Source organism: Pistacia vera, unplaced genomic scaffold (genome assembly GCF_008641045.1).
Source record: "Pistacia vera cultivar Batoury unplaced genomic scaffold, PisVer_v2 Contig27, whole genome shotgun sequence".
Classification (NCBI taxonomy): Eukaryota; Viridiplantae; Streptophyta; class Magnoliopsida; order Sapindales; family Anacardiaceae; genus Pistacia; species Pistacia vera.
Genome location: NW_022196079.1, coordinates 775,453 through 785,857, shown reverse-complemented (window position 1 = coordinate 785,857; position 10,405 = coordinate 775,453). Strand labels below are relative to the sequence as shown.

The 10,405-nt window shown below is 33.0% G+C and overlaps 1 protein-coding gene and 1 long non-coding RNA gene across 5 annotated transcripts; both read right to left on the bottom strand.

The window, feature by feature from the left end:
* Positions 1 to 1,826: 1,826 nt before the first annotated feature.
* LOC116133419 lies at positions 1,827 to 6,138 on the bottom strand. Of its 4 annotated transcripts, none has more exons than XR_004128548.1 (8): positions 6,044 to 6,138; positions 5,579 to 5,841; positions 4,725 to 4,860; positions 4,568 to 4,641; positions 3,268 to 3,355; positions 3,010 to 3,156; positions 2,150 to 2,213; positions 1,827 to 1,953 (listed from the first exon to the last, which is right to left on the bottom strand). It is a non-coding gene; the product is annotated as an uncharacterized LOC116133419 (long non-coding RNA). The 4 variants fall into 4 exon arrangements; XR_004128546.1 differs by having other exon boundaries at positions 3,268 to 3,341; XR_004128549.1 differs by having other exon boundaries at positions 3,010 to 3,153; positions 3,268 to 3,341.
* Positions 6,139 to 7,227: 1,089 nt separating this feature from the next.
* LOC116133465 lies at positions 7,228 to 9,550 on the bottom strand. The gene is made up of 2 exons (XM_031419171.1): positions 9,134 to 9,550; positions 7,228 to 8,079 (listed from the first exon to the last, which is right to left on the bottom strand). The coding sequence occupies exons 1-2, from the start codon at positions 9,542 to 9,544 to the stop codon at positions 7,228 to 7,230; spliced, it is 1,263 nt and encodes a 420-aa protein (XP_031275031.1). The 5' UTR covers positions 9,545 to 9,550.
* Between the last annotated feature and the right edge of the window lie 855 nt (positions 9,551 to 10,405).

The following is a 10,405-nucleotide window of genomic DNA, read 5'->3' as shown; positions in this document are numbered from 1 at the left end:
CAACATTCAAACCTGCCTTCAAGGCTTTGCTCATTAAATGTAGGAAGCTTGAATACTTTATTTCATTTTACCAAGCAGAGACTTGCTAATATTTAATATCTTTGTTGTAAATAATCTTAAACCAATCAAGCAAACATCAACCAACAAACACACAATCAACGCAAACCAAACAGATTCAACACACAGTATTTACCATGGTTCACTTGTTCAATATTGAACAAGCTACGTCCACGTTGAGCTCCAGAATATGGATGCTCGCTGCACTTTCTATTTCAATCAAGAACGGTTACAACCCTCAACCTCTCTCTCTTACAAGATTTCAACCAAGATCAAACAGGATTTGAAACAACAACAGTAAACCTACAATCTGAGATAAGAACACTACACCAGGTTCCCTCCCCACTAAGAAACACAACTCAATGGACAGATTTCCCGCAGATTTACACCCACACGAACAAACCCTAATCTTGAATCCTAATTTGTAACTCAGAGAGATATCAAAACAGAGAGATAAAACGCGTTAATGAAAAACTAAAGAGTCATCAGCTTTTATAGGTTGGACTCAGCTTAAGTCTTCAGCCGTTAGATCTGGATTCAAACCAACGATCAGGATTGAGCGTCGGTTTAAGTCACAACGGTGTCGTTTTGGAATTTCTTGGCTTCAGTTAAACGGTGTCGCTTTAAGGCTTCACATTTAACAATCTTCAACAAGAATAAATATTTTATTACGTGAAATAGACATGAAACTCAACGCTGATAGTGCAAATAATGAATTAAAACAATATTCACAAACAGCATTTTGCAAAGTTGCTTGACAACATACTTGAGAAATCGCCAAATCAGAACCCATAAAACAAATCCAAGCAGTAAAGCAACTGGATGAAGGTGCAATCAAGGGGGCTCCACCACTCAATCAAATTTCAGGACAGCATCAATGAAGATAGCAGAAACAAAGTCCTTTTGTCTTCGAGAAACAATATAAAGAACTAGTCCTACCCCAACTTGCATACCAAGAATGACCTCAATCTTCCTTTGAACTCTGCACATTCTGTAATATCATATACATAGCATATTGAAGTCACATAATAGAAGAAATACAAGAAATTAACATACAATTTCTGGTTCATTATTAGGTTCAAATTCAAACTCACCATTAGTTACTTTGCGTATGCCAATTTATTACAACAGTGTCTGGAGANCAAAGAAAAACTGGATGAAAAGATTATTGAACTGCCCAAGATTCGATCAGAGGATCAATTGGCTGATATTCTTACCAAGGCTGTCTCCAAACGTATTTTCTCACAAGTGTTAGACAAGTTGGGCATGTGTGACATCTACGCACCAACTTGAGGGGAAGTATTAAGATTTTCATAATATTTTGTATATATTTTGTAATCAAGTGAATATTATGTAATCTTTTAGTTATGTCAGGTATACGATCTCAGAATATTCTAGAGATTATGTAATCTCATAATTATGTCAGACAAAATATTGTGTAATCCATAATTGACATAATTAGGAGATTTAAGAGATCGTATACTCCCTATATAAAGGGTGTAACTCCTTAGTGATAAATTAATGAATTGAAAACTCAATTCTTCAAACAAACATAATCAAGTTACTTAGACATGAAATGGCCACTATAGTCCAAGGGAAAGGCATGAGTCGATACAGCACAAGTGTGTTCTTAGCAAATAAAATCTAGCGCATTAAAGAGAAAATCCTTATTAGATCATGAATCAACAAAAAGAGGATATTTCCTAAACAAGTCCTACATATGTAATAGGATTCTGAATTATTTTTGGGATTACTTACCTAATAGATACCGTATCAAAGGTGACTGGCAATCTCTTTTGAAGACCACACTCAAAGGACAGCAGATATTTTCTCTACATTGAGATTACCAAGCACTAAGTAGCGGTTTACAATGGAAGCACGTGTTCACACCCTACACTGAAAAACTACCATCAACAATATATTTGTATAGTTGTGTAAAATGAAATTATACATCAAAATTTCATGAGATATCTAAATAGTCAGAAATGCAGATATAAATTTCAGCCGCTAATGAGTAGTTGAACAGTAGAATTTGTCAAATTAGGCAGTATAGTTGAATTTGTCAAAAGAACAGTAGAGTAGAAGAGCATACTTTGCATCAATAAAGCCCCAAAGCAGCACATGAAGCATCATGCTTGATGGAGCCAACCCAAAACCTTGGAGTAGCACAATCAACAAAAGCAAAACCATGGACAACTGAATCATTAATCAGCCTATAGTTCCCATCATGAAAACAAAATACAATGCAACACACTTAAAATAAAATGAACTTTCTGGATACTAAATAGCTAGTGTCGTTATGAGATCGACCTTGAAAATCCCAGTAATTTATGCTTCTAAAATTGGTTCATGGGAGTCAGTTACTAATTGGAGAATGAGACAAAAGAGAGAAAATTAATATTATAGAATAAGGACAACCAAAGCCAGCTAAAACCTCAGTATCTGGGCAAGTAGGTTTTGGCTCCATTAAGCATTCAAAGGATTTAAATCCATTACCATTAATAAAGCTAAAATTAGATTTCATCACTAAACATTTATAATTAGCTAATATATATTAAGCTATGATCTTAATAGTTAAGATAACAAAATAAAAATATTATTGCCAAAAGGGAAACTCAACCATGCCACAAAATAAAAAAAAAAAATAAAAAAAAAATAAAAAAAAAAAAAGAAATTTGCCAACTCCTTATAACCATCAGAAGCTAAGCTACTCAAGCTTAGAAGAAAAACTCAAGAGCAGAATACTCTTGCCAACCCCAGAATTTATGATCAGTAAAATTAAGCATCATTTCTCATTTTCATGGACTACCTTGCAATTTGATAGGGTAGTAGAATAAAATTAACCATTTATTTATTTATTTTTACTTCTGCTATTATCCTAATCAGATTAATGACCATAAAATAACATGTACTAGCTATGGTATAACTGATAATTGTATATGTTAAGATCACCTTGAGTTTCTTTAGGAAGCAACACGACACTGATGGATCACTTCAAAATCAACTCCCGCTAATGCAAATATACCTTGGGCCTCAGATCTGCTTAAGTAACTTTAAAGTGTCCCATGTGTTGGACCACTGCTCCTGATGTATCCTCTGCTGCATAAATAGATGCAACACAGTACAAGATTCATCATAAAGTATAAAGCAAGTAATGATGCCTCTAATTTACATAGAAGTTATAAAGCAAATAAATCACAACAGAAATACCTGAAAGTTACTTGCATCTGTCCTGTTGTGATACAAAAATGGGCCACCATCGTTCCTCTCAGATTATTTTTTGGCTGTAGAGAATCCCCTCAAAATAATTTCAAGAGACCAAACTTATTTAGTAGACATAGTCAAAGATTTTCATTGATGTACATGGAAATATATGTATATAGTAAAAAAAAAAGAAACAACCAATCAGTGTATACATTTGTGCAGACATCACAACAGCAGGCAGGCTTTTGATATAAAGAAGACATTTTGATGTGGTGTATCATGTTCACCACCAAAAACCATATCCTGTTCTAATGTCAATATTTCTGTCCTGGAATTTTTAAGCTGACATTTCGTGCAGCATAGGTTCAAAGCAACCCAATAATAATTCTGTCCCAAGTTTACTTCATGCTTTCCACAGGGTCAAAAATTGAAGGCAGCATAGGTCAAAGAGCTTAATTAATGTGTCTTTGTACAACTATATTATGCATCCATAAAAAGAAGAGTGATTGCACAAGTCACATGCGCAAATTACAGAGCACATTCACAAATAAAGATGTGACACATGGAAGAACACTGAAAGACTAATTCCCTATGAATCATTGAATCTAAGAATTGCATTATTTAAGAACAAGCAGCCAATATTTTTTTAAGAGGTTTCACTCTAATTTTCCAGAACAATTATCTAAAGAAGCTAATTAATATATCTAAGAATTCCAATCAACTTTGGAAAAAGCTTGCAGAATGTGTCAAAGTTTAATTTTCAGATAAATTGAGAAAAAGCTATACATGGACAGTATAATATTTATTTTTGTTTAAGTGAACTAAGAAGGAAAAATTAACCTGATCATAAATTCTTATTTACAGCCTCTTGGTAGCAAATAAATAAGTAGAAAGTACAGCCACAATTATGATCAAAATTACTTGTCTCCTTCACGTGGAACTTTTGTAGGAGAAAAACCATTATCGAGTATTAGGGAACCACTCAAAAACTTTTTATGCTCACCAATGGATCAAAACAACCTCTACATCAATAAAGGGAAAAAATAATTACAGGGAAGAAAATGCTATCTTTTTTTCTAATTTGCATTTATATTACACAAATGCATAAGAATAGTAATGATTAGAAGATAACAAGAATGAATTGGGGAAAAAAGTTTCTTAACTCAGCATTTGCTTTCCATTCAACTCAATTTTACAAACAATTTCAAACTGAAAATTTCTGGAAAATACATTCCGTTACCCTAGAAGACATTAATGATATTATTGAAGCTGTTAGCAATGAGGATGAGACAGAAATAATCCTTACTTAAGTGCGTGCAATGATTTAATAGGAAATGAAGCAAATGAACTCTCCAAATCATGAAGCTCGTTGAAGCCATCCTAAAACAAGCAAAAGGAAAATGAGGAAATCTGATGACAACTTGAAGGCAAAAAAAAAAAAAAAAAAAACTAGAATATACTACCTCCTGACTTAGGGCACACTTGAGTGGTTAGACCTCTGTGGGGACAGCCTTCCTGCTGGAACCCCAAAACAATCTTAGCTGTCTCTTTGCCTCCCACTTCCATTTGGATCTTGTCCATTTGCCGTATATCATCATCCTGAATATGCAGGCAACACAGTACTTTTGATATTGTCAAAACAAGAAACATATATATAAATATATAAATTCAATGTATAGCTTTGTGCAGAGGGCAGGCTTTTGATACAAAGAAAACATTTTGATATGGTGTATCATGTGTCACCACCAAAAACCAAATCTTATTCTAATGTTAATATTCGTGTCCTTGAATTTTTAAGCTGGCATTTCGCACAACATAGGTTCAAAGCAATCCAAAATAATTCTGTCCTAACTTTACATGATGCTTTCGACAGGCCAAAAAATTGAAGGCAGCATATATGTCAAAAAGTTTAATGTGTCTCCATACAACTATATATGCATCTACATGAACAAATTTACAGAGCCCATTCACAAATAAAGATGTGCAATATGGAAGAACACTGAAAGACTAATTCCTTTTGAATAATTGAATCTAACAATTTAGAATTCAATTATTAGCTAAACAATATATCTAAGAATTCAGATCAACTTTGGAAAAATTAAGCAGAACGTGTCAAAATTTAATTTTCAGGTAAATTTAGAAAAAGCTATATAGTATATATTGAACAGTATAATAGCTAATTTTTTGTAACCGAACAAAGAAGGAAAAAATAACCAAATCATAAATTCATATTTACAACCTATTGGTACCCAAAAAAAAAAAAAAAAAAAAAAAAAAAAAAAGGAGAAAATATAACTACAATTACAATCAAGATTACCTGTCCCCTTCACATGTAACTTTCTTAAGAGAAAAAACATTAATGAGTATTAGAGAATCACTCAAAAACTTTTTATCCTCAGAAACAGCATGACGTGGTAAAGAGACAGTTTCCCTGAATTCTCACCGTCACTCCTTCCAGTTCTTGGTCCAATGCCCCTGGTAAGTCTTTGTAAGAAACTGTTGCCCAATATCTAATTGAGCAGTAACCTTCAAAGTAGGACTAGTTGTACCTTCATCGTCCTCAGCAATATCAAAACTACTCTGCATCAGTAAAGGGAAAAAATAATTACAGGTTTTTCTCATTTGCAATTTTATTTCACAAATGCATAGCAATATAATGACTAGAAAATAACAAAAATGAACAGAGGAATGAAAGTTTATTGAGTCAGCATTTGTTTTTCCATTCCACTCAATTCACAAATAATTTCAAAATGAAAACTTCTAGAAAATTAGATTCCACTACCCTGGAAGACGGTTAATGATATTGATGAAGTCGTTAGCAACTGAAGATGAGAGGGAAATAATTAATCATTACTTAAGTGCCCGTTGAAGGCATCCCGAAATAAACAAAAGAAAAATGAGGAAATCTGAAGAAACTTACGGGCAAAAAAAAAATCTAAAAAACACTTTAGCTCATACCTCCTGACTTGGAGCAGCACTAGAATGGTTAACCCTCTCTGGGGATAGCCTTCCTGCTGGAACCCCAACACAATCATAGCTGTCTCGTTGCCTCTCACTTCCATTTGGATCTTGTTCATTCGTTGTATATCATCATCCTGAATATGCAGGCAACACAGTGCTTTTGATATAGTCAAAAGCAAGAATGCAAGTTTTACACCAATGAAATAGTAAGGAAATAAATCAAACTGATAACATTAATCTGGGTATCAAACTTTATCAAGGAAAATAAAATAATAAAAGTAAAAGTAGGCGCCCATGTCTTACACTAGAATTGAAAAATAAAATAAAAGCCGTATCCATCACCTGTGATAGCTGCTATGTATCCCCATTCAGAGCCTTATTCTATACAAACAGATCTGCCTAATTTTGTTATAGATAAATGAAATTGGTGATCGAGTCTGTGTTGGGAGTACAAAGAAATAATTTTGTTTTACTAAATAATTATAAGAATTTAATTAAGAAATCTTCCATGTAACATTATGTTGAAAAAAAAAATGCATCTCTTTCAAGCAATTTATCAAACAACTCTGCAGCATCACCTGATCAATCAAAAACATCTACAGGTCTTATATACAAAAATATCAAACATCAAACTGAAGCTTCAGTTAAAAAATAATTTTCAAAGTCACAACCAAAGGAAGCTTCAGTTCTAAAACACAAATATCAAATCACGACTATACAAAACATTCGCTTTTAAAATATAGTATAAAATTCGAGCACAATGATTTTGCTTACCTGCCACTTGTGACGGACAGTGTGGCTCTGTGGCTTGTGACGTCGTTAGCTAGAAAAAACCAGTGCCGCTTGAACTGGCTTCCGCTAGAGATACAAAATCCGCCAGTAACTGTAGCAGTGGAAAGTTGAACAAGATGAAATGTGGCGGTTTTTAGCGTGATAAAGATGCAGGGTTGGTTTTATTTAACTTAAGGCATATATTTATTAAGGAGAATTATAATTACTTATAAATTATACAATCATATCCAATTTAATGGTAGTAAAGACATGTAAACTAATATTAATAGCAAAGGTGGTAGCGAAGATAAAAAGATTTGTAGTAAATACCATATCTATAAACATCTGCTCAATGGTGGAATTGAGATCCTCCTTCCAAACATATTCTCCATTCATTTCTTGTGTTGGTCGCACCCTATTTAGCTTTGGTGTGCTTAAACTTCCTTGAGTAAAGATCTTCAATTTTGGGCATTCACTCACAATTACTTGATCAAAACATGGGAATTTGAAGGCATAATTTGCTGAGCAAAAGCGTGTGAGGCTTGCTAAACAATGAAGCTCCAAAGTTTTCAACCGACAAAAAACGATTTCTTCTTCTGCCTGGTCAAATTCACTTGCTATTATCTCTCTCAGTAACTTACATTCTCTTATTGTCATTTTTGTGAGTTGGACAAGAGATTTGACAGTTGAGCATGTAAATATGTTTACCAATCCATAACAATCCTCTACTTCCAGTGTTGTGAGATTTGTGAAAGATGTTGAGGATGCCCATAAATGTGTCAAATAATTACAGCTCAATAATTTCAGGTAGCTAAGATTTGGAAGAAATGGATCCACTTGAGAATCTTCTTTCGTTGCGTCTATTTCATTTGGGAATAGCTCATTGAAACTACTATGCATTAGAGCCAGTGTTTCCAGTTTGAATAACCTTTTGAGGAAGCCATAGAAAAATTGAATTGATTCATCATCTAACTTGGCCAAAAAAAGTTCTTTTAGTTGGCAGAATCCTTCAAATGGAATATGGTTGTGGCACATTAGTCTAACGTGACTGACATCTAAGTACAATGATTCCAAACTGGGCATAGCCTGTAATTCAAAACGGATGAACAAGCAAGAAGGTTTGAATGAGCATATGGTAAACACATATAATAAAATTTTCATGTTATTGACCAACAAGAAGTCAGCTCCATTTGATTAATTTTTAGGAAACGATAAGCAAGCAATACTATGTGACCAAATTTTTTTGTTTAAAAAAAAAAAAAAAAACAATTGTACTATATTGATGTAAAACGGAAATGTAATAGGGAGAAGGAAGGAACAAATTTAAAAAAAAAAAAAAAGAAAATCTTGTAATCAATACAAAATCAGTGAAATTTTTTTTAATCATCTAATTTCCCCAAGTAATTATATGTTTTAAATAAATATACAGCTTATCATCTGAAACAATAAACATACATAAATTAACAAAAACAAACTTCTTAATTCGCAAAAATCAATAATATCTAACCAATGAAACAAGACCAACCAATTAGTTTACTGTTGTTCAGTTTGAAAAGGAAAAAAAAAAAAAAAAACTTTACTCTATGACTGTATTTTACAAGCAAGTATTAGGGGTGTTCAAAAAAATGCAAAAATTGAACCAAATTGGTTCAAAGAAATACAAAAACCAGTTTTTCAGTTCGGTTACTGGTTTACGAGATTATGGGAACCGGTTTATTATAAGAATAATAAAATAAAAAATAAAAAAATAAAACTGGTTTATTATAAAAATAATAAAATATAAAATCAGTTGAAATTAGGGAAAAATCAAAATAAAAAATAAGTTAAAGGGAAAACTGGTTCAAAACCAATTAATCGATTTTCCTCTTAACTGGTTTGGTTTCGGTAGAAGAAAATTCCTGAACCGAAAAAGTGGTTTGGTTAAGAAAATCGGTTAACTGGTTTGGTTAGCCATTTATGAACACCCCTAGCAAGTATGCAACACAAAATACATATATCACCTCAATTGTAGATGTCTATTAAAGGAATAGGAAATAATTAGTACAATGCCACATAATTTGTATCGTGAACATGTTACAGTAATCTAAATGATTATGTTACATTAAAAAAAAAAAAAAAAAAGATAAAGATAAATTCATACCTTTCCAGACAAATCAAAGGAAGGTTGACTGTCTTGATCTGTATTTTGATCCCTAGGAAATTCTGAAGCAAATATTTTAATCTTTTCACAATGAAACACCCCCAAAAACTCTAGCATTGGCCACTCCGTTGTATGCAACCCCAAATAGAAACATTTGAGTTCTGGTAAATTAGCAAGCATGAGGAAGGTTAATTGGGGAAACAAAAATCTAGGGGTCTCATCTACTTCCTCCTTAGCAACAATTTCCTCCAACCCGCAAGAGATCATCTTAAGCTGTTTAAGTTGCAAAAGACCAGTAGCTGTGGAAACTGGAAATAGACTTTTCATATTCCAACAGTGCATAACAGTTAATGTTTCTAGATTGTGAAAGGAAAGAAGTCGTTGAGTACTATTAGATGGAACAATAGTCATCAATATTTCACAGAATTCGACTCTCACTTTTTTTAATTTGCAAAAGGAATCTCCATGGAGTTCGTTGTGCCATATCAACTGTAAGCTATCCAGGTGTAAGAGTATCATCTCCTCCAAATTTGGAAAAGCAACCTGCAAAAAACATCTCATCATGTAAATTTCTGGGCATATATATGAGACCAAAAATTAGAAGACACTAGAAGGATTTTGTCTTTCTTTAAAATACAAAAATAAAAAGAAGATATCTATAAGTAAATTTCTACTCATTAATTACAGATAATGGTGACATTAATAGGTACAGAAAAGGTTAAAATTTTGAGCCCAACAAGTAAGGAAGCTTTTCAATAAGAAGAATTAACTGTACCTTGTCGTCAAAAAGGGGATTTATATTAATAATATAGTCCTCCAAGCTCACTTCTTTAGGTTCACCAGAAAAATTGGGGAAGAATGTCTTCAAATTGGAGCAACTCTCAATGTGAAGCTCAATCAAGGTGGGAAATTCAATCGAATTTCCAATGCCAAATCTTGTGAGTTTTGGAAGACCCGCAAGTTTTAGGTAAATCAATTTAGGAAAACTCATACCAATTGTCTTATCTTCTACTTCTAATCCTTCTGAGTCTAATATCACTGCTTCCATTGACTTACGTTCACATATTGCAAGCTTTTGGAGTTGCATAAAACTTTTGACCATGGAGGATGAAAAAAGAAATTTCAAACCATTACACTCCTCTACAGTTAAGCTTTTCAACGACTGAAAAGAGGAAGACATTTGTTGAGGTTGATCAATCCATATATCCTCAATTTTAATTGAGGACAGTTTCAAGTTCTCCAATCTTGGCAAAAAAACCTGCAAAAGCAAAT

Coding starts and splice junctions, on each gene's coding strand:
- LOC116133465 (XM_031419171.1), bottom strand. CDS start 9,544: ATGACTATTGTTCCATCTAATAGTACTCAACGACTTCTTTCCTTTCAC. Junction 8,080..9,133: donor CCTTTGATTTGTCTGGAAAG/GTATGAATTTAT, acceptor TTTGAATTACAG/GCTATGCCCAGTTTGGAATC.